Source organism: Leptonychotes weddellii, chromosome 6 (assembly GCF_054177405.1).
Source record: "Leptonychotes weddellii isolate Sample4059 chromosome 6, ASM5417740v2, whole genome shotgun sequence".
Classification (NCBI taxonomy): domain Eukaryota; kingdom Metazoa; phylum Chordata; class Mammalia; order Carnivora; family Phocidae; genus Leptonychotes; species Leptonychotes weddellii.
In genome coordinates, this window is record NC_138374.1 from 28118722 (window position 1) to 28140269 (window position 21548).

Consider the following 21548-nt stretch of genomic DNA (forward strand, 5'->3'; position numbering starts at 1 on the left):
AACGGGAGAAGTCCAGAACTCAAGCACCTTCAGGGTCCCCAAGGCCCCCCTGCTCCTGGCACAAATTCCTTCTCTATTGTTCTTGCCTTCCCAGACTCCAGCCTCCAGCTTCCTCTTGCACGGAGCCCACTTACCTGGCAGCCCAATCTGTCCTGGAGGCTCCTGGCAGCTAGAAAGTTCTTCCTTCCTACTCACTGGACTGTGGGCCCAGGAGGAAGCTCGTGCATGTGCATGTCTGGTGGGGACGGAGGTGGAGTCTGAGCGCTAGAGGCCCTGGTGCTTGGAGCTGCCTCTCCTCCTCCTCCTCCTGCCTTGCCCCCTGGGCCAGCGTGGACCCCCGGGGTGTGCCCTGAGGCTTTCTCTTGGTGTCTGTCCTATCCAGAGTCCGAGTGCCGGGGCTCCCCTGTCCGGGACTTTCACCAGGTCCAGAGGGGCTATGCCATCTGCCAGACCACGCGCCCGCTGTCGTGGGTGGAGTGCCGGGGCTCATGTCCAGGTCAGGGCTGCTGCCAGGGCCTGCGGCTGAAGCGGAGGAAGTTCACCTTTGAGTGCAGCGACGGGACCTCTTTTGCGGAGGAGGTGGAGAAGCCCACCAAGTGTGGCTGTGGCGTCTGTGCCTAGCGCCTGGCTGGACGGGGAGGGGGCACGGCTGCAGCGGAGCTCGGTGGCCGGCAGCAGGGATGGGGCTCCTGCGGGCGGCGCCGACCTCCTGGAGCACGGGCGCTGGGGGCGGGGGCGGGGGCGGGGGCGGGGCCCGGTCTGCAGGCCGCCCTCTCCGGAAGTGCCTTGCACAAATAGGCGCTTAATAAATATTTGTTGAATGAATGTGTGCTTGAGGTCAGGCCAAGAAGTGCAGAATGGTGACACCTCCTGCTTGCCTACTACTTGGGTCTGAAAAAGGGACTGGCCCCTTCCCCAGCCAGCTTTCCCCTCTCACCTGTGGCCCATGCTGGCCTCAGAAGCTCCTTGCCCCCTGCCCCCTGCCCCCTGCAGATAACCTTGAAGGCTCCCCTGGGGCAGCCGGCCTGGCTCTCTGCTCTGCTTGCTGCTGCAGCATGTGCTAGCAGTAGGCCAGGCTGCAGAGGGGAAGGGCCCTCCTGCTGGCCAGGAAGGGACTGACCCTTGCCCCCTGGGCTGAGGAGAACTGCAGCTACTGCTCCATGGGTAATGAGGCTGGGGATGGGGTTGGGTCTTAGGACCGGAACTCTGAATCCTGAAGTTATGGGTTGACCATGGTAGCTTCAAGGATGGGGCTCTCAGGTGGAGGAAACGCCCACTGGGTCTGTTTGGGGTGGCGATCCCACCAGAGAAGATGGTGGGAAGGGGGGAGGTTGGTTCTTGGTTCTAGCTGAATAACCACCACATCCAGACACTGACCACCAAAAGGGTATTGGTCTTGGGCTATCTCAGCCCCAAGATGCTGGCAAGCCACTGGCAGGGGGACAGGGTCAAGGGGGTTTGGGCTAGGCTGCTTAGCCAGGGAGGGGTCTCCTCCCGTGGACACTGGGTTCAGATCCCCTCACAGTGTAGACCAGTAGGGAGCAGTGGTCCAGGCACCAGGAAACCTCTGCTGCCTCCGTCACCCTGGGCCAACTTCCTCCCCACGGGCCTCAGTCTCCTCAGCTATCAAATGGTGAGGTGGTTTGACTGAACATAGGTAGAAGCTATGTAGACCCTCCCACTGTGGCTCCAGAAGGGAGGCTGGAGGAGCTAGATCCATTTTCATTAATCACATCAACAAATATTTACGTGCCGAATGGCTGCTGGTACTGGGCTGCTCTCATGGACAGATACGAACTAATTGTAGAGCATCACAGGAGTAACCAACATGCTTGGGATGAGATGAGCCGAGGGCTCCAACCACAGACGGTGGCCCAGGCTAGAGCTGCTCATCCTAGGCATTTGCAAGGAAGGACTCTGTGTTGAGTCACTCACTATGTGGCCACGTGACTACAAATCCTTTTCCATGCAGAATGAAAACACAAAAAGCTTATCTTTGAGCATAAGTGGCAAACTGGCTAGAAGATAGGTCACACTCTCCTACCCAGATGTCTCCCCAAGACAGTGTGCCCCCAGAGGACCCCAGTGGGCAAGGGGAGTGAGCATATCCCTTTCCTGGCCCCTTCCATCTACAATCAGAAGACAGGGTTGGGGGAGCAGCCTGTGGTGTGGCTGAGGTGGTCTTGTGCCCGTATCCTCAGCCACCATGGGCGGTGTGGGGAGGGAGCTCTGGACACTGAGCAGTAGAGGGCTGGAGCCCCTTGCAACTGAGGAAGCCTGGCATGTTCCACTACACTGGGACTCCGGCCAGTGAGTTTGAGTCCTGGAAGCCCTGTAATGTGAAGGGGATCCTGCCCTGCCCAACTGCAGAGGTGTTTTCATGGCTGGATCTACTCTTCACCAGGGACCGGGCTCTACTATAGTTCTGAGCAAGGCTGCAGTGCCCCTCCCCTCCACGGACAGCAGCTGGGGCCTTGAGAGGCTTCTCCTAGGGCTGCACAGCCTCCCTCTGTGGGACCGTGGAGAGCAGCTCTAGCATGAGGCAGGTGCTGATCTATGGAGGAAAGCTCAAGCGTAGCTGGCTCACTCCTCGCACGGAACACAGGTGTTCTGGGACCACCGGCCCCGAGACACTTACCTTCCTTTGGCCATCACCGTTCCCCACTGCCCTGGAGTAGATGAGGCTCCCTGGGCTTGAGGGGCACCAACCGGCAGCAGCCTCTTCACCGGCAGATGGGTGACGGCTGCCAGGAGTCCTGCACTCCCAGTGCTGTGGGGTTGGGAGGGCAGAATACAGGGGTCTGTTCACAGGGAGTGTCCTGTGAGCTGGCCACAGCCCCCACCCACCCCTCCACAACACCCCACAACCCAGCCTGGCCCCACGCTCCCTCGCTTTCAAGCTGGAAGACTGGGATCCACCCCAAGAGTGGGGGCAGCAAGGTGCTATGTGTCCCAGGATCAACATTCCCTCAACCACCGACCTGAAAGTTGCTAAGGAGCTGGATCACCACTCGTCTTGCCTGTTCACACTGAGGCCCAGGAGAAGGCTCTGGCAAAATCATCTCTGATAAGTCACCTCCATACCTGTCACCCCTTCAGTAAAGACCTTCGTTCACTTTGATGTCACCACTGGCTCTCTCCATTAAACACGCGCTGAAGAGACACAAGCAGGGCAAGTCCTGGGGTGGCTGCCATCACCACTGGCCAGTAGCCCCAGCTCCCTGTGAAGGCGTCAGAAAAGGCCAGACTCGTCTCCTTTTTTGCCCGCTATTAGCCTAACCGCGAAAGTATCTCTTTATACAGAATACTTAACAGATTCTAATATATATTTGTATTTCATTTTGTTACAGTATTTTTATATGTTAAAGTCAATATCCGGTGTCTCGTTTTGCTTTTCAGATGTGGGGTGGTTGTGACATTTTGTTTAGGGGTTTCTGTAGTCTTGTCTGGATCACTCTTTCAGAGAGACTGGTTTAGAACAGGCCCGTGAGGGAGCCACACCTGTCCTTTCCCTAGAATTGTTCTAGAATGTGTTGGATATTGTCTTTTGTCTTCCATGTGAACATGACATTGGTTCACTCAGGTTCTGCCTTGTCGATCTCTTTTTCTGCACCAAGGATGAGCCCGGGGCTGCTGACATAGCTGCTTCCCGGGGTTTGGGGGTTTCTGAGCTGCCCACACACACTGGCCACAATCCGGGGACGGCTCTCAGATACAGCACACGTAGGACACCCGCCCTTGGAACTCTCTGGTCTTCCTGAAGTGGCAGAGGAGGTGGGTTCCTCCTGGAGGAGGAAGGGGAGGTCTAGGGGATGGCTTGGTCATCGCTCCCTGGGGATGTCAGGGCAGGCAGACCCTGGCATGGCACAGCACATGTGGAGATGTGGGGAGGCTGCTCAGCCTCATTTCCCTTCCAGTGTCTCAGTCACACCCAGATTTTGTGCTTGTAAACAGAGCCACATCCACATTTAAGCTGGCTCTGAAGGTTTCATTTAATCAGGGCAACAGATGAGAAAGCAACGTGCAAAGGTGCCCGTGCTTCATCCTGAGGGACAGAGAGCAGCTGAACCAGGTCCTGTAAGGTTAACCTATCACCATGAACCAGTGGTTCACAGGGATCAGTGGAGAAAGAAGGCAAACATACTTCTACAGTAGTTCCGCTATGATTTCAGACTGCAGAATCGCTCTTAGGAGTTTTGTAGGATGCATGACCTGAGCATCTAGGTAAGGCCCAGCCCTGGCAGGCAGGCTGGGCAAGGCCACTACCACCAAGGGGGCCCAGCTGGCCCTCTGATGCCACGACTACAGAATGATTTCCCACTAGATCATAATGATGGTTGCCCAAGTCATACCTTAACAGCACGTGGTCACCCTGCAAGTGGGCAGTGATGGTAACTGCAGTGCCTGCAAAGCAATTAGGGATTTGGGAGGAAAAGTAATGAACTGGGTATAGGAGAGAAAATGGGGTAAAACAGGGTTGTAAGCTCAAGTGTCTGGACAGTAGGTTACCTAAGTAAGTCAAGTGGGCACATGCCCTCCTGGCCCATAATTTGTATCACCACTTTTGATAAAGCAGCAGGTAAGAGACCTATTTCCCTACTATTAAAGAAAATAGGGACAAATGGTAGCTGACAAGGACTACGGTGACCTTAAAGGCACATTTTCCAATCTACTGAGTTCCAGCTGATTCTCACCATGCACCAACTTTATCAGATCCTCACTGTCACTTTTTAAAAGAGAAGCCAGAAACCAAATTTTATGTCAACACTCATAGTATATGTGTATAATTTTTTAAACACTAGGCTAAATAAAACACATCTGTGAGCCACCAGTTTACAACCTCTGAGTTAAAGTGAAGTAAGTAGCAAATTTAACAGTTCAAAGGAAATCCCCAGCCAAGGAAATGGACATAGCCGGGCTTGGCTGGGGAGTGGAAGCAACAGAAAGAACGACCAGGCTTCCAACTAGAGTTGCCAAGTTTTCCTGAGATCGGTGCTAACGCATCTCTATCATCCTGATGCCTGTGCTGTCAAGAGTTAATTTTCGAGATGGCCCCTCACTCCAAGCCAGTCAGTCTGCACCTCTTGGATATATTCTAGTTATTCTACCAATAGGATCAATATGGGAGGAAAAGAAGTCTCTTTTAACAATGAAAAGTCCTAATGTGGAAAAAGATGATTCTCCGAATCCAGATTAAGAGAGGTAGCCCAACTGTCAGCTGCAGGGTTATTTTTACTGGATATAGTTCTGCATGTCGATGGCCACTGTCATATAACTTACTAATGAAATCATGGCTGATTCCACAGGATTCACTGGCCCACTAGACGCTTACATAGACCCTTCTCAAGCAGAACTGAAAGAATACAGTGAAACAGTCACGAGGCTAGGAAATGTAAGAATTTCCTGCCAGCATTCTGCCAGGCCCCAAAACGGACTACAGAGAGCTGGGGCAGCCCTCCTTGGTGGCTGTGGACATCACCCCCGAATTTAACAGTGGCTTACCTGGTTCAGCTGCTCTCTGTCCCTCAGGATGAAGCACGGGCACCTTTCCAACTCCACGGTGGGAATTCCCAAGGATTCATCCACAGTGTTTTCTTTCCCCTGAAGTTAGGCGTACCTCACAAAATGGCCACAGAGCTACCAAACAATGTTCCTTTAAGTCCCAACACCGTGGCTGAGGCAGAAGTATGAAGAAGTATTACTTTTTGGTTCCTTCTGGCAACTTCTCAACTTTGCCAGAGGTTACAAGTGGAATACTGGGCTTCCATGCATTCTGTTCCCTCTCCAGTAACTACACAAACACACTTTAATATCAAAGAAGTTTAATACGCTGCAATAAAATAAGCGCCTAGAAAAAGCTCATGGAATAGATGTCAATGTTAAGGAAATCCCTCCCACACATCCTCTAGCTCCATACCCCATCCCTCAAAACCAAACAAGAAAATCTGAAACAACAAAGGAAATCCTTCCAAGCTTGGATTTCAGCGAGGGCCCCTTTACCAATAACAAGAACACAGTTTCCTACATGGCCTAATAGGAAAGTAAAACACAGAAGCACAAAAAGCCCACAGATTTCAATATTTAAGAGACTTGGTACATATTCAAAGTTAAAATAACTCCAACTTTTATAGCTATACATATTGTTTTAAAGCAACTTAATATATTTTTAAATTTCATATATACACTCTCAAAGGTTCTTCAGGTGAGGTATGTAAACATTGTCTAATGAAAATTTTTCAATGTTTCAAACCAACAAATTCACAGCATACATTGAATTTTCATCCATTAAAGACACAGTATTTTCCTACACTCACTAACATAATGGAAATCCAGGCCCAAGAGATACACGCCGATCATCCAGATTACCATTTGCAGAATTTCTCAATTCACTGCTTTTGGAAAGACCACCTTCACACAGGTTAGGAGCGCACACTTGATACTGGGAAGGGGCTAGGCCCTCCGGAGACTCTCTCCTTGGGCATCTGGATCACTGGCTAAGACTCACAAGACAGCAAAAAGGAGCACATCTGAACAACTACAAGATTGACCTCGGCAATGACAACACTGGGAGGAACCAGAAAGACCTTAAAGGAACGGTAGAGATTCATCTTAGAGCTCCCTGGATCCACAGCCGGATCAGCAGCCCCTGCCCTAATCTCATTCTGAAGGGTCGTGGCCTAAAAAGAATAAAAATCCCACACGGCACCTGAGCTTCAGTTAAATTGCATGGGCCTCCTATGCCCCCTTGGCCCCTGAAAGGCATTAACTCTAGCCTAAAGTAGGACCCTGGGCTGTGCTTTTCATACAGGTTGGGGTTGAATTTCTTAGTATCATAATGCATATGGGAAAATAATGCCATGAGTTCACAAAGACGACCAATGCCTGCACACAGGCACAGGCCAGTGACCTTGGAGGAGCTCAATTTTGAAAACTACTTGTTCCCTGAGGGTAAACAGCAGGCTTCTACTGAGATTAAGTGAGGCTAATAAGGGGATTATTTATTACAAGGTAATAACACTTGGGGAGCCTCAGGCCAGAGTTCTATTTTACTCCCACATTAATCTACGATGCCCCTCCCCGCCCTCCCACCACCACAAGTAGTCACCTCCCCAATGACACAATATAGTCAGTCTCTTTCCTCTTGCTTGCTTTCAGGCTCAGCAATGGAAAGTTTTTTTCCTAACGCACGCACTTCAATCTAAAAAAACACTAGTGAAAAATTCCAAACACCATCATAAATACAAAAGAGAAGACATATTCCAAAAGCCTAAAAAACTACCTTATTCTATTCATGGTTATTTGGGTGTGGGGTATTTTTCATAAAGTTTAGGACGGTCACAGGAGAGGCTGCTAGAAAGCTGCTTAGAAAGCTGTGGAACTGGACACGCTGGGAGCCGTGGAAGAGGGACTGCCTGCCTCGCTCGGATCTAAAGGGTTGCACCGCAGACGTTTCAAACCCAGGCACAGAGGAGGATCACAGGAAACGGGCTTAGCTTTCAAAGGCAGGGTGGATAGACTCAAAGGGCTTTTAGCTGGCAATTTATGTTTATAGCCAAATGAGCTTTGCCTCAACTAGATTCTGGAAGCCCTACAAATTCATGGAAAAAGGATCATTTTTCAATCTCCATGCCCAATTTTTGATGTGTCTGGTGCTGGCAGATTTCTCATCCACTGCTAGAGTTGTATGACATGAGGAAGCGTGCAGACAAACAGAAGCAAAAATTCAAGTACAGCCACCTCTCCGGCAAAGGCAAGAGGTCTTAGCAAGAGCTGTTCTACCCCCACCCTACCCTCTGAGACAAGGGCCAACGCAGAGCCCGGAACAAATGCTATTTCCTAGGATCTTATTGCTTATGCGCAGCACATCAGAAAGAACACCTGGAAATCTGCTCTGCAGATCTGGGAACTGACCAGTTTATCATACATACGTGTATATATATATATAATATATAACATAACCAGATGAGAAGAGGGGGCAGTTAAAGCTTGGACTGATGTAGCATTACAGATCAAATGCCCCCAAACAGCTCTCAACCTGCTGGTTTCTGTTCTTTCTCCATGTGTGAACTGTGTTATGAAAGTAAGTCCACTGCTCAAAATATATCCTTCTACAATACTACAATGCAGATCAACACCACTCAGAACATGAATCTGTATACAGCACACATAATAAATATTTTTAAAAAACTATTTACAACATTACTTCTTGTGAACATTAGATGAGAGCAAAATCTATTTCCTCCTGCAAAGGTTAAAAAAGTGTTGACTGTCTAGTTCAGTGCTAAATTCCCTGGCACCTAGTTACCCATTCACATTTCATCTTAAAATCAGATTTGCTTACAAATAGTATCTTAGAAAAAAACATTCTCCAGCATTACTGTTCAAGTGTCCTCCTCATTTGTTAGAAAAGACAAAGGGAGGCCATAAGAAAATATGCAAATTATGGTTCAATTGGAGGACAAAACCCCCTACGTGTCCAGGCCCAAGCGCTCTGTGGTCCTGGAGCCGCAGTTCTCAGTCCAGCCAGCTGGGTGGGACGAGAATCATGACTCAGACAGAGGTGCCCAGGAATGGGGCACAGGGAAGAGGAACATGATCATAAAGCCATCAGTTCCATTACATCTAGGGGTGCTCTGAATCGCAGACCAAGACTCCTGAGAAGTAAAGCTGCACACATCTGAGAACAGAAGGTCTCATTCTGTAACCATGGGTTACAGGTGGGACTGGCCCACATCTGCACAGATGCTTGCTGAGATAGGGCAAAGGGGGAGGGGGGAGGAAGAGGAAGTGGAGGAGGAGGAGGAGCTGAGGTGCTCTTGAGTACTGTCAAGGTGCAGAAGGAAACACGCTTATCTCCCATGGTTAATGAGTGTGAATAGGTGTGTGTCTTTCACAAACATGAGAAAGAGTACAATATACTTAATGCTTTCTTTAGGCAACCAGTGGTTTCTCCATATCCCACAGGTATGGGTTTGGATTTCCTTGGGGTTACAACTAAGGCTCATTTCGCTGCACAGGCGGTTGGACAGTCGGAAGGTATCAACTGTGAATGCAACACGTGGGCTGCTTGAGGCAAGCCCTGATGTGATGCCTGGCACGGCCATACCAGTGGTGGGAGACCCACTTTGCTCTGGGACGGGATGACACTGGGGGGAAGCACTCAGGTTCCCAATCCACATTGTATATGCCCAAACAGAGTGAGGGTTTCAATGCCGCACCTCTGCCTTCACTAAGTTGTCTGAGGGTTCAGTGAATGAGCATGGCAATTGGGGAAGATGGGTGGCTAGAAAGAACACTTTTTTGGAAAGCCCTTTTGACAGTTAATTTTTTGTTGTTAAAATAAATACTTTCTATAGAAGCATTTGAACAGGAAAATATCACTATTTACACAGTGAAATAAATTCCACAGTGGTGTGAATAACTATGTATTATATAACATATTTGAAACCACAGTCAATAACACAGTCTCCTAGAACACTGGTGAAACTAATACCCTTAAGCTACAGTGGCTCTAAAACGAATCCCCATCTGTGGTATAAATATACAAAATTATGCAGATCTTGTTTGTAGAGCATCTTTCCCACAAACTACCTCCCAAATACTACAGCTTCAGCGGCAAGACGGCACGAGGTGCAGATTACAGAAAACAAGTGGGCTGAAAAAGTTGATAAACTGAAGAGCATCTGGACCCAACGGCTAAATTCTAGAAGGAAAATAAAAGTGTTACAGAGAAAGAGGCTTCTAGTATGACATGCCTGTGGTCAGTGACATGCTCGGGAGATGAGAGGCCGTCCCCGAGAAGACACCTCCGGGAAGGGGGCTGGGTGGCCTGAGCAGAAGAGGGAAGAGGCGAGGCATCCAGGATGGCTCGTCCAAACGAGGTGAGCCAGGTCAGAGAGCTCCGAACCTCTTCGGGCTGCAGCTGCTGGTGGGCCAAGAAGGTGCCATCAACACGCTGGTGTTTTTAAGAGAGCTGGGAATGGCTAGGCTGGATTCGAGGTTCAAACAGGCACAGGCCAGCCGGTTATATTCACAAGTAGTGACCAAAGCTGGGGGAGTGAGCTTGCAAATACGCTGTACACAAAAAAGAAAAAGAGGGCTCTAGGGGGTAAAAGGAGCCCGCCTGTGCTGGCCGGGAGAGGCACTATCTCGGCTTTAGGTCCATTACTAAATCTGTTTGCCATAGAGGAAGACTTAAGAGACTTTGTACTTCTGGTTTTAACTACTTATCCTAATAGGTAAGGTCATGATTCAACAAATATTCCATCAACGAAGGGGGATATTTTCTTTTTCTTTACTGCACAAGCATTACTCAGAAATAACATGCAACGACAGCTGTGTCCCGAGATGAACTGGCAAGACACCCTCAAATCTAAAAGGACAGAAATGGTGCAAGGCTGGATTACAGGAAAGATGTTTGTGCCTAACTGTCTGCATAACTGACCTTGAATGACATACTACAAGGGTCAGTAAACCTTTTCTGTAAATAGCCAGGTGGTGGATATTTTATATTTTAGGCTGTGTCAGCTACATATGGTCTCTGTTACTCTGGTTTCTCTTTAGATTGCATAAATCTTTCACCTGTTACTTCTTTTTTTATTAAATATAATCCTTTAAAAAAAAAAAAAAACAGGTAGGGCGCCTGGGTGGCTCAGTTGGTTGAGCGACTGCCTTCGGCTCAGGTCATGATCCTGGAGGACCGGGATCGAGTCCCGCATCGGGCTCCCTGCTCGGCGGGGAGTCTGCTTCTCCCTCTGACCCTCCCCCCTCTCATGTGCTCTCTCTCTCATTCTGTCTCTCAAATAAATAAATGAAATCTTAAAACAAACAAACAAAAAATACCAGGTAAAATGCATTCCTCCAACCTCTGGCATATTATAAAATGTTTTAAAAAAAACCTGTTTTTCGCTGCTGCTATTGCTGTCTTATGGGCCATCTGTACTTTTACGTACCTTGCCTACTGCTGAGCACCTTGTGTGACGTGGACTGGCCTCAGGCAGGGGAGAAAGCCTCTGTGCATCACTGTACTTGCTAGGCGGACGCAGCTACACAACTGCCCCTCTGAACACCGAAGCTAAGAATGTCTCCTGAGCACCGAGCGTACACCACCGGCGCTCTGGGAAAGGGAAGGACAGACAGACAGGAGGTAATGGAAGGAACTGACCAGCGCCGGCTCAGTTCCAAGAGCAAAAGCATGAGCAAGCATACCCTCTGCAGAAGCGCCCCAGGTGGTCCTCCGGGTCCCCCCAGCACAACACGGCAAAGCCCTAAGTCGGAAGCAGCATCAGAGAGCTCTGGGTTTCTGCCTGAGTATGACTTAATATCTTTAAAGGAAAGAGGTCAGATCTTCAAGTCTTCCAACGCACCCACTGTAGAACAAGCAGCTTGTTCTGACATTTCAAGGGATGAACTTTACTGAAGGTTGCCTCAAAAGGCTTTTCACAATTCTGCTTATTTTAAATACAATAATCTTTTTATTTTCATTTTTTTTCCCTGAAAAAGGATTTGGGAGGGAAGAATGCTTACTGCTGGGATGTGAGGACTGCCTTGCCAATGTGAGATACATAGACATGATTTCATACTTGTAGGAGAAATTTGCAGTATTTCAGTGGACATCAAGCCATAAGACGACAAAAATTAATAGCTGAGAAGTCAAAATAATAATTATCTGTTTCAAAATAATTGAAACAATCACTGTTCTGGGGCCACTGACAGAAATTTTTTCACTGACACGATATTCAACTTCATTTGTAGTACAGTACAGAAGCTTATTCTTGAGTTGTGCGGGAGAGGGAGGACCAACAGCTTGGAGGTTGACTGGATTTGATCAAAAGATACAATCTACAACTTCTCTGTTACACTCAGGTTCTAATATGCTCCAATTTTCTATTCTTTTCTAAAAGCATGGTCAAAGCAAGCCCCTATTTTTTATTTGTTGGCTTGCCTTTAATAAAGTTATTTTGAAAGGAGAGTATGTGACTGAAAAAATATCAATACTGATACATTTTTATTTTCCTAGAAGCTGGCCAAAAACATTACATAATAAATACTTTGGGTTAGTGACTGGACTTTGTTTTTCTTCTGTGAAAAGGCTTTTTCTGTATCTAAACATGTGGCTCAGAAAACTGAACCTCCAACTGAAGTATTCTCAACTAATTTTGAAAACAAAAACAAACCTTGGCTTGCCTCAGTAACACACAAGATGTGAAGCCAGAGTCAGGTCTGAGATAAGGACAGAGGGAAATGAGAGGCCAGGGCTGCACTGAGAACTCCGAAGCCCTCCTTGCCTGTGGGGCCTGACCCTAGAGACTACCGGTGGCCCCACTGTGGCCAGTGACAGGCGGCTTGAAGAAGGAAGGTGTGAGGCTACGGTAGCTCAAGGGTCAGGAGGCCGGGTTCAGTGTGCGCTAACAACATGTCATGTCTTTTCTGTAGCAAGGAGAGACAAAGAAATGTAAAAGGAAGAACAAAACTGAGGGAAGGGGAGGAGGAAAAAGAAGAAAAGAAGAGGACAGAGAGGGGGGCAGGCAAAAGAAAGGAGAAGATAAATCAGGCAAGATTGGTTCCTGAAAAAGGATGATTTTCTTCAACAAGGAGGGTCAGCACACTTTTTCTGAAAGGTCCAGACAGTAAATCTTTCCGGCTTTGCAGGCCATATAGTCTCTGTTGTAGATACTCCACTCTGCTGGGAAGTAGCCATGGAAAGTATGTAAACAAACGGGCATGGCTATGTTCCATTAAACTTCTATTTACAAAAGAGCGACCAGCCCACATTCTGCAGACCCTTGAGAGAGCGTCTAAAAAAGATAGCTCGCGTGGGCTGACAGGAAACCCAACAGGAACGGGGGTGGCTCCTGGGCCCAGCACCTCGGGAAACTCCAATATGGTCCCAGGCGCGGTAACAAGCCACCAGACTTGCTGATGGTGACATCTGCATTGTGTTGCATGCTGTCCTTTCCTCCTTAGTTCTTAGGTCCTTCAATCAGCAAGATGCCTCCCAGAGAGGAAAGTGACAACTGTAGCCCTCACTACAGAATCCACCACAAGGCAGGAAAGAGACCGAACTTCAGTTCAAAGCAACTGTCTTGAAGTGATGTGTTTCACTGATGTCCTATCTGAACAGTGAGAAATGCACAGAGGAGCCCATCAGGAGCACCGCGTCTGTGAAGGGACTGCGACCTGCACCTCTCCTATCCATACCACTGCAAGAGCGAAACCCACAGCCCAAGATTATTGTTTTTAGAGAAGGCTTGTGTAGAAATCTTTACTGAAATACAGATGCAACAGAATTGGCCTACCTACGGGACCCAAGGGACTAGCAATTGCAGATTAACAGACACTAGTGACATTCCTGTGCAGGACGCCTTACGAGCAGAAGAAAGGTGCACTGCCTCCCTGCTGTGCTGCAGATTGCCAGGGGTCTGAGGGACTGCTGTGGGTGAGGCTCTGGGCCCTGACTAGGGAGGGTCTCCATGTTGTCCTCCCAAACCCAGGGAGCCTTAGGGGCTAGGAAGTGAGACTAGAAGACGGGTCTCCCGAAGAGGGCCCAGCTCTGGGGAGCTAAGGTAGAGCTTCAGTGACTGCTCCCCAGGGCCCCTGCAGCTCTCCCAGAAGCTCAGAGGTAATACCAGAGTTCTCTGGTCAGCAACTTCATCTCCGTTGCTGGGACAGTCACTGTGCTGAGTAGGCCCAGGAGCAGAATTCTTCTGTGATTTGGAATCTGGAATGTGGGATCCACTGCCTTTGCATCTGGTGGCCAGCCATACTGTGAAGACGGCTATAAAAAGGAGGTCTTTGCAAGACAGGAAAAACAAGGGGAAACTTGAGTCAGTTGCAGGTCTGGCTTGGAGGTGTCTAGGAGACAGTTTTGCCAGCATCGGCTGTAAGTGTAAAAGGGCGTTCCAGAGCCAGCCCTCAAGTTCATTTTTTTTCCTTTCTTCTATTAGCAAAATTAACTGAATCAGCAAAAATGAGATTCAACAAATATAAAAATACTTCTAAACTTTTAAGTGTTCTAATTATGTAGAATCCCAGTCTATTTAAGTGTTGTTACTACTATAAAACATAAGTTGATTTTAAAGATGATCCACAGCAGTGTATTAAAAAAAAAAAAATGCATACACATTGATACCTTTTCTCAAATGCTGCCTAAAATGGGAGAAAAGGCTATTATCTTGAAGTAAGCTTTTTAAAATGAAAAGAACTTAGAAAAGTAATGGAATGAGTTAATAAGCCTGGAACTGGAAGGGCTGCACCCGCTCACTGCCTCGCACCTCCCCCTAACCTAATCCAAGCACCACTGCAAGGTAGTCTGCATGCAGCTAAGGGGGCACCTGCAACATATACACCGGAGTCCGCACACGTGACCTCGGCAACCCTCAGCTGTTTAAGTCACCACAAAAACAGTATCCAGTGACGACTATGTGAAAATATTTTTTAAAAACTTTAAAACCACTTTTCAAAGATTAACCGAACCTACTGAAAACATACTAATGCTTCTGTGCAACTTAATGCTGAGAAAGGGCTGTCCAACATACACACTCAGCAGTTTCATTAATATAGGTAGCTCTTGAATGGCCAAAGTCGAAGATATTAAAATGAAAAAAAGAGACTCATGGGATAAAGGAGACATAGGGGGGGAAAAGTCAAGGCTTCATTGAAGATAGTCTATGAAATTCAATACAATTCCCAATTTCCCATGAATCAAACATTTCTCTCCAGTCCTATCCAGTCAGCAGAAGTTCTCACTATATACAGCAAATCTTTAACAGAATGGGTAGAAGGCCTGTTTTATCATGATCTGACCGAACTATGCATGAAGAAAGTCCATCTGGGTTTACCTAAATAGATCTGAACCATCTAAATGGCGTTTTTGCAGCAGATAAGCCTGCTTCTGTGACGGAGCACAGTAGAGAGGCTGGCTGAAGCTCTAACAGCCAAGCCTTTTCTGTAGAGTGGCCCAGGGGAGATGCTGAGTACACACTGTGTCACAATGGAGCAATGTCACAGGCACCAAGGTAAGACCAGTGCAACCACCTCGGGCGTCACTCGGGAAAGGCAAACAACGTTAGTCACAAACACTGCAGCTCTCACTTTTGAGCCAAGGCATGGAGCCTGACGTGACAGCGGCAGGAGCGATACTACAGGCATTAACTACCAGGATGGTGCCGACCACTGAGAATGCGAACGCCCATGCTGCACGCACCTCCCCACTGGGACACGCCAACTGAACACCAGCTCCAGATGGGAGGAGGGGTGTGGGCCCGCTATGAGATGCCAGAGCTGCCGCCTCCCACTGCAAGGGCGCTCTGCCCTTTACATAACTCTGTGCGGTTTAGACCTTTCTGAGTCTGGTGCCAAACTGGCTTTGCGGATACTCCTAGAGACCCTGGGCCACATTTAAACCATCTGGCCTGTGCTAATTACCCAGCTCATGAACACCTTAGCAAACTGTATGGGGAAGAAAGAATTTTACTGTGGAACTGCGGCTCAGAGACATCTGCGGCTAATAACCACAGGCAAATGCACCCAAATGCACATGCACACACAAACTCTGAAACTTTTCTAGTACTGAAAATAACAACTTGGCTTTCTTTGAATATGGAAGTATTCAGGGTAAGAAAGAGTATTACAATAGTCACTCTCATCCCAATTGTCAAGTTATAGTTACAAGATGGAAAAAAAAAATCCTACATTTTTCCCCTCAAAGTCAGGTGAAAACCTTGTTAGAGTGCTAGCAAGCTTGCAAGGCCAAAAATGAAAAGGATGGTAAGAATCAGTAATGCAAATCACCTGGGCGGTGTAAATAAATTTTAGAGGTCATAACTCAATATTAACACCTTGTGACACATCTTTTGTCCCATGGGCACATAATTTAGAATACATTTTTTAAATGACAGAAGGCCAAAAGTGAGAGGAGTGACCAATAATGAAATGACTTTTTAAAAAAGGGGTAACAGAAATATTCATCTTTCATAATAATTATAAATTCCCTCTGCAATCTCCACATACCATAAAAATGATTTGGTTTAGCTTTCGAATATCATTTAAACAAACAAGACAGAGAGGGAAGTTCACTGCTCGGGTTTGCAAAGAGGAGCATCTGTTCAGGTACGGACACTGCAGGATGGCTGCTGAAAAGCTACTTTTATGTGCATGATGGTGGTCTTCTCGGCTACAGTACAAGTGCTTGTGCATCAAGTATAAAATACAAGCCTTTAATCACATAGATCAGCTTTTTAGCTTTTGTAAATTTAAAAACAAAAAGGATAAATAAGGCACTGTACTTTTAAAAACTAAAACTGCTTGGTTCCAAGTTTAAAACCCAAGGAACAACCAGAATATAATATATAACTTCCCTTACTCAGCCTCAGAGAAAGACTGCAAGTTCCCTTCTCCATCTGAGATGCATTTTCTGACATCTTCAATGGTGGTGTTCTCCGTTAACTGCAGATCTGAAAGGCTGGCTGAGCTTATAAAAGCAGACTTAGTTAATGCAAAGTGAAGGGTTACTTTCTGTAGGACAGTTTAGCTTGTGGCTGCCAGCCTTCCGATCACTTCGCATCCAGCCGTCTCCGTTTGCCGTGACAAGAGTCCAGCTTTGCCTTCAGCTTTCGCTTTCTCTGGGCCGCACTGCTCTCTGGGGTTTTCGTCAAGGGTCTGGCCCGAGTCTTTCCACTGCTCTGCTTCCGGTTGGTGGCTTTTTGTGGTCTTGAAGAGGATTCACCTGCCCCCTTTTGCTTTGCAGGTTTCATCCCTATCTCCGGGGCAGAGGGCTGTGTGGGTCTTTTGTTTGTATTCTCTTTTTCCCTCCTGGACGGAGGGCAGCTTTTCCCAGGAGACTTCTTAGCGGTCTTCAGCTTATTCTCTTTCAAGGATGTCTTTTTGGGCAGCTGGCTGATTCGGTCCCTCACAGCTGGCTTCTTGGCCGCAGGGGTTCTGGTGGATCCATCGGCATGCTTGTCTTTGCTGGCTTTCACCACAGGGGACCTTCCTGTGTCCTTCCTGTCCTGAGCGCCGCCGCTTTCTGTCCTCTTGCGTTTATTCTGCACTTCTGCTTTCGGCAAGATTTCAGACATTTGCTTCCCTTTCCTTCCCTTCATTCCGTCAGTACTCTTGGGCTTAATAGGAAACCCATCTGCATCCACTTGCAGGGCAAGCTTGGGGGACATCAGCGGGTTGATGCATACACTCTTACAACTCTGTTTACTTTCCACAGCCTGCCCAAACGGGTTTTCCATTTTCTCATTCTTGATCAAACATTGCTGGGCTCTGAGCTTTCCTCGAATATTGGAATATTTTCTAAGGATCCGGGTACTGGCTGGGGTAGGTGAGTTTGTGGGAGGATGGCTATTTCGACCTTCTTTGACTTCCTCTACGCTGTCTTCAGAATTGGGGCTGAGGCTGATATCACTGCCATCCTCTGGCTCCACCTGGTCAGGATTCTCTCGAAATTTGGCCCAGAGCTTCTGTGTTTTCCAATTGTTCCTAGCAGGAGTAGCTCCAGGAAATTTCTTCAAGTGTTTTTTCAAGCGTTCAGCCTGTAGTGAACTGGGGTACAGGCTGGAAGGAGAGTACTTCTGAAGAGGATGCTTGACAGGGGGGATGTCTCCCGGAAGACGAGTATTGAGCTTCTTCACAATCACCAGAGACCGGGTTTCAGTTGTCTCTAAGAACCATTTGCAAACATTAGATAATTTAAAGTTTGTCATAAACAGCATCTGAACAGGAGAAAACTTTTGAACCTCCAATGAACCCCTACATTTCCGTGACCTTTTCTTGCTTTTCCAAATCTCCTTCAGTTTATCTGACTTGTTCCTTGATCTTGGTGTTGGCTGGGCTTCTTTCTCCAGCTGGATCCAGCCTTTCTGAACTCTCATGTACTGTGCATTGAAGTTGGCAATAAGCTCTTGGTTCTCCTCCTCTGCACACCATTCCACAAACTTTGGCTGGTCATCTACCACCATGTCCACATCATCCTCGTCTACACGATCTCCACTCTCCGAAGCTTCATTTTCCTTTGGCATTGGGTTTCCTTGAGCTACTTCCTTTTCTGAAGTCATTTTTGCAGTATCTGAGGAGTCCAGAGAATGAGCGTGCCTTAGGTTGTAGGTTGAAGAAGTCAGTCTTGTAAGCCTTGGTACCCATTTTGGGGGCCCAGCGGCATCACCACTTCCACTACTTGACAACCCAAGTGCACTGGACGGCACGTCACTATCGTCATCTTTACGCTGGGCGTTTGCAGTGCCGACCTCATTCGCAACTGCCTCTGGATCTTGTGCAGGAACTGGGTCTGGCTTCTCTTTTGATTGTTCTGGGAAAGTACAAGGAATACTTTCTGAGGGGTCATGAGCATTTTTCTCTCCTAACTTAGACTGAACATAGATTTCCAGTCTCTCTCCAGGCAGGGGCTGGCCAACTGTGGTTATGGGATCACTGCTGGGGAAAATATCTCCTTCTTCCCCCTTGACTTCTTTCGCCAGCATGTTTTTATAAGTCTGCCTGGTGATGATCCCACCTCCTTCGCCCTCCTGCTCAGCGTCTTTCTCAGAGGGATTTTCATCGACACCTGGGTTTTCAGGGTCCTCCAGACCTTTTGTATGGAAACCGTCAGCCAGAAGGCCCTCTGATGCTGTCTCGCCAGAGTACCCTTCTTTCTTAGAACGTTTCATACCAGGATTTTTAGAAATCTTGATCTCAGGACAAGCAGAGGAAGAATCTGAACTTTGACTTCTTAGGCACCTATCGGCAGAGGAGGGATCTGAAAGCTGACTCCTCAGGCACCTGTCAGAGGCCTCAGGGAGTTTTTTACCTTTTTTCTTCTTGTCCACATTCTCTTCAGGGGAGTCAATGTTTTGATCACACATATCTTTTTCTGAAGACTGTTTTACATCACTGCCCTGTCCCTCTGATTTTCCTGTACCACCTGCTGCCTCACTGTCCTCAATTTTGCTGGGGTTTTCATTAGTAAAAGTGCTGCTTTCCTTCAAGAGTGGGTCAGTATCTAGCTCCTGAGTGTCTTCAGTCTCGGCCTTGGTACTGATGCTTTGGCTGTCTTCAACTTTTCCCAGGCTCAGGGGAGGCTCCAAGCCCACTGGGGGACTCTGACTTTCTGAGCACAGAGGACCTTCCTCTCTACTGACTCTTTCAGGAGAAGAATGAGGCCTAGAAACAACATCTTCACTGCCTCCCTCAGAAATGCTCTCAGTAGAGGAAATCAGGTGACAGTCTTGGGTGACAGTCCCCTCCTTGATATCCAGCAGTTCGACTGGTTGTTGGTCTCGTTCAGGGGAAGCCATCCCACTTGCTGTGGGAGTTGAGACCATGGAGCTGCCTTCTGGCATGTCCTCTTCGGGAAGGTGAGCAGGGAGACGCGACACCAGGCTGGAGGCTGTTGTTTCCTCTGACCTAGGAGAGCTGCTCGGATTTGGTTTATTTGTTGTGGGGCAAACCTCAGGCTCTTGAGATTCCTTTTCAGAGGAAGCTTCTCTTTCTCCTTCCTTGAGGGAGGTTATTTCTTTACTAGGTTCCTCATGGTCGTCCTCTCTGGGATCCTGCATATCCACTGCAGGTCCAGGGGCTGAATGTGGAAGGGTCTGCCTGGGAGTGACCGCTCCCTCTGGTTCCACTGGTGAACAGCTCGCCTTTTCTTGGGGGTGCAAATTTCTGGCCAGTGTGCGAACAGTTGGCAGCTCACAACAATCACCATTGAAGAAGTATCCTCGAGTACTCTTCCTGGCTGTTTTTCGAGAAGATAATATTGATCTCTGATTCTCCAAGTGGCATTCTGTTATTGGCTGACTGATATAAACTACATCACACTGGTTATCGTAATCGTTTATCCTCAACCCTGATGCCCTTTTACTTTTCCGAGCTGTCTTAATGGAGGCTGATATCATCTTGGTTCGCGAATGTCCATTAGATGCTTTGTGTACGGCTGGCATGGGGCTAGGGGCTAACCAACCATCTTTGGAATGATCAAACTGACCCTTATCACTGGGATGTAAATGATAACTCACCTTATTTCTTCCTAGTGAATGAAGATGGTTCTCTTGCTTTGGCCTTGAATCTTGTTCACTGGACTCTAACTCTTGGTGTAAAGGTGTTTTTGAGCTACACAGTAAAGCATTCTCTTTGTCAGCAGTTCTAGGTGAATTCCCAGTAAACCCTGAGTCCCAAGCCTCTTCTGATAAAGCTTTGAATGAATTTCTTTGAGAAACAATACAGGTGTTGCTCTCCTCACTATTCTCAGCTGCCACTTTCACTGCAATCAGACTTTCTACTAAAGCTGAGCTCTGCATATGGTCTTTCCCCTCCTCACACATTTTCACATCTGTGTCTTGCTCCGGTCCAGTGGTTTGCCCCTCCAAGCTCTTAGCGATGTGGTGGAAGCTTAATGAGGAAGAATTCGGTGTGGTGAGGTATCCCAGACTGCAACTATCTGTTGAACTACCAGAATTAGGTTTAGTGGTTGGAAGTTCAGAGGAATCTTTCTGGGTAATAGTCAAGGCATTCTCTCTTCCATCTACAGAGTTTGTCTCAGGAGGAGGCTCCTTCAGGGCCTGTTCTGTCAAGTGTGGAGGGCTGTGTGAGCCTGATGAGTCTACAAACAAATCTACAGAAGTAGGAGACATCATATTGAGACATGCAGCATCCTTTTCCTTATGTCTGGTGCCTAGCTGGGCACAGCCAGCATTGCAAGTGGATGCATCCATTGCTCCAGAATCAGGTCGCAGGTCCTCGGTGCCCGGCTGGGATTCAGTGTACAGATCGTTCAGGACACGGATGAACTGCTTCTGATGATGAGTGCACAGTTTGACCATAAACTTCTCCAGTGGGGACTTCGACTGATTGTTAGAATCTACTGCTATAGCCTCTGTTGAATTCTCACTAGACAGACAAAGAGAAAGGAGAAATTAGTATGGTCATTTTCCAAGGAACATTTTTACATTATGAAATTCACCAGATGTTACTCATGCTGTAAAGAGAATGAACAGACACTGTAAAACTGCTTCTAAGTGCCCTGTATAAATTTGATTTAATAAATAAGGAGTATATACCTGATTAAAATATAAGACCAGCCCTGAAATATTCTCAAATTTTAGTAACACCCTTCATACTTTTTAAGTGATCAATTCACAATAATTTTTATCTTATAGAGAAGAAATATCATTGAAAATAATTTTTCAGAAAATAAAATTTTGGCCACATTATTAACTCCAGTCAATCAACATACACTTTCGTTTTAGGCCTGGGTATTCCTATTAGTAAACAGTCATTGATTTGTAAGTCCACAACACTGACAAAAATTCAGACGCACTACATTACAAATTTTGGACTTAGAGAAATTACAGTTTTAACATGGTTTCTCAGCATGACTAATTGGCTGGACTTACAATTCTGCAAACAGTAATGCAGGAATTCTTCTGCCCCCTTCCTGGGGCAATGAGAAATGGAGATTGGTAATTTCACATTTCAGACACAACGACAGATGGAGTTACAAGCAACTACTGATTCCTAGGTCTAAGCAAGGAAACAGGAAATCCTGC

General features: G+C 47.3%; 2 protein-coding genes across 12 annotated transcripts in view; one reads left to right on the plus strand and one right to left on the minus strand.

Annotated features, from left to right (window-relative positions):
- The window catches only part of SLIT1 (slit guidance ligand 1), a 167654-nt gene extending 164072 nt beyond the window's left edge, over positions 1 to 3582 (plus strand). For 4 of the 5 annotated variants that reach the window (XM_081823724.1, XM_081823728.1, XM_081823726.1 and 1 more), the window contains exon 37: positions 383 to 3582. In XM_081823724.1, the coding sequence (XP_081679850.1) occupies positions 383 to 621 (239 nt within the window). In that variant the 3' untranslated portion in view covers positions 622 to 3582. Of the gene's footprint in view, positions 1 to 94; positions 262 to 382 lie in introns of those variants that run through there. The other variant, XM_081823725.1, reaches the window with a different exon arrangement.
- A 2223-nt stretch (positions 3583 to 5805) lies between these two features.
- The window catches only part of LCOR (ligand dependent nuclear receptor corepressor), a 146731-nt gene continuing 130988 nt past the window's right edge, over positions 5806 to 21548 (minus strand). For all 7 annotated transcript variants that reach the window (XM_081823714.1, XM_081823717.1, XM_081823715.1 and 4 more), the window contains one exon: positions 5806 to 20889. In XM_081823714.1, coding sequence (XP_081679840.1) covers positions 16554 to 20889 — 4336 coding nt within the window. In that variant the 3' untranslated portion in view covers positions 5806 to 16553. The remainder of the gene's footprint in view (positions 20890 to 21548) is intronic.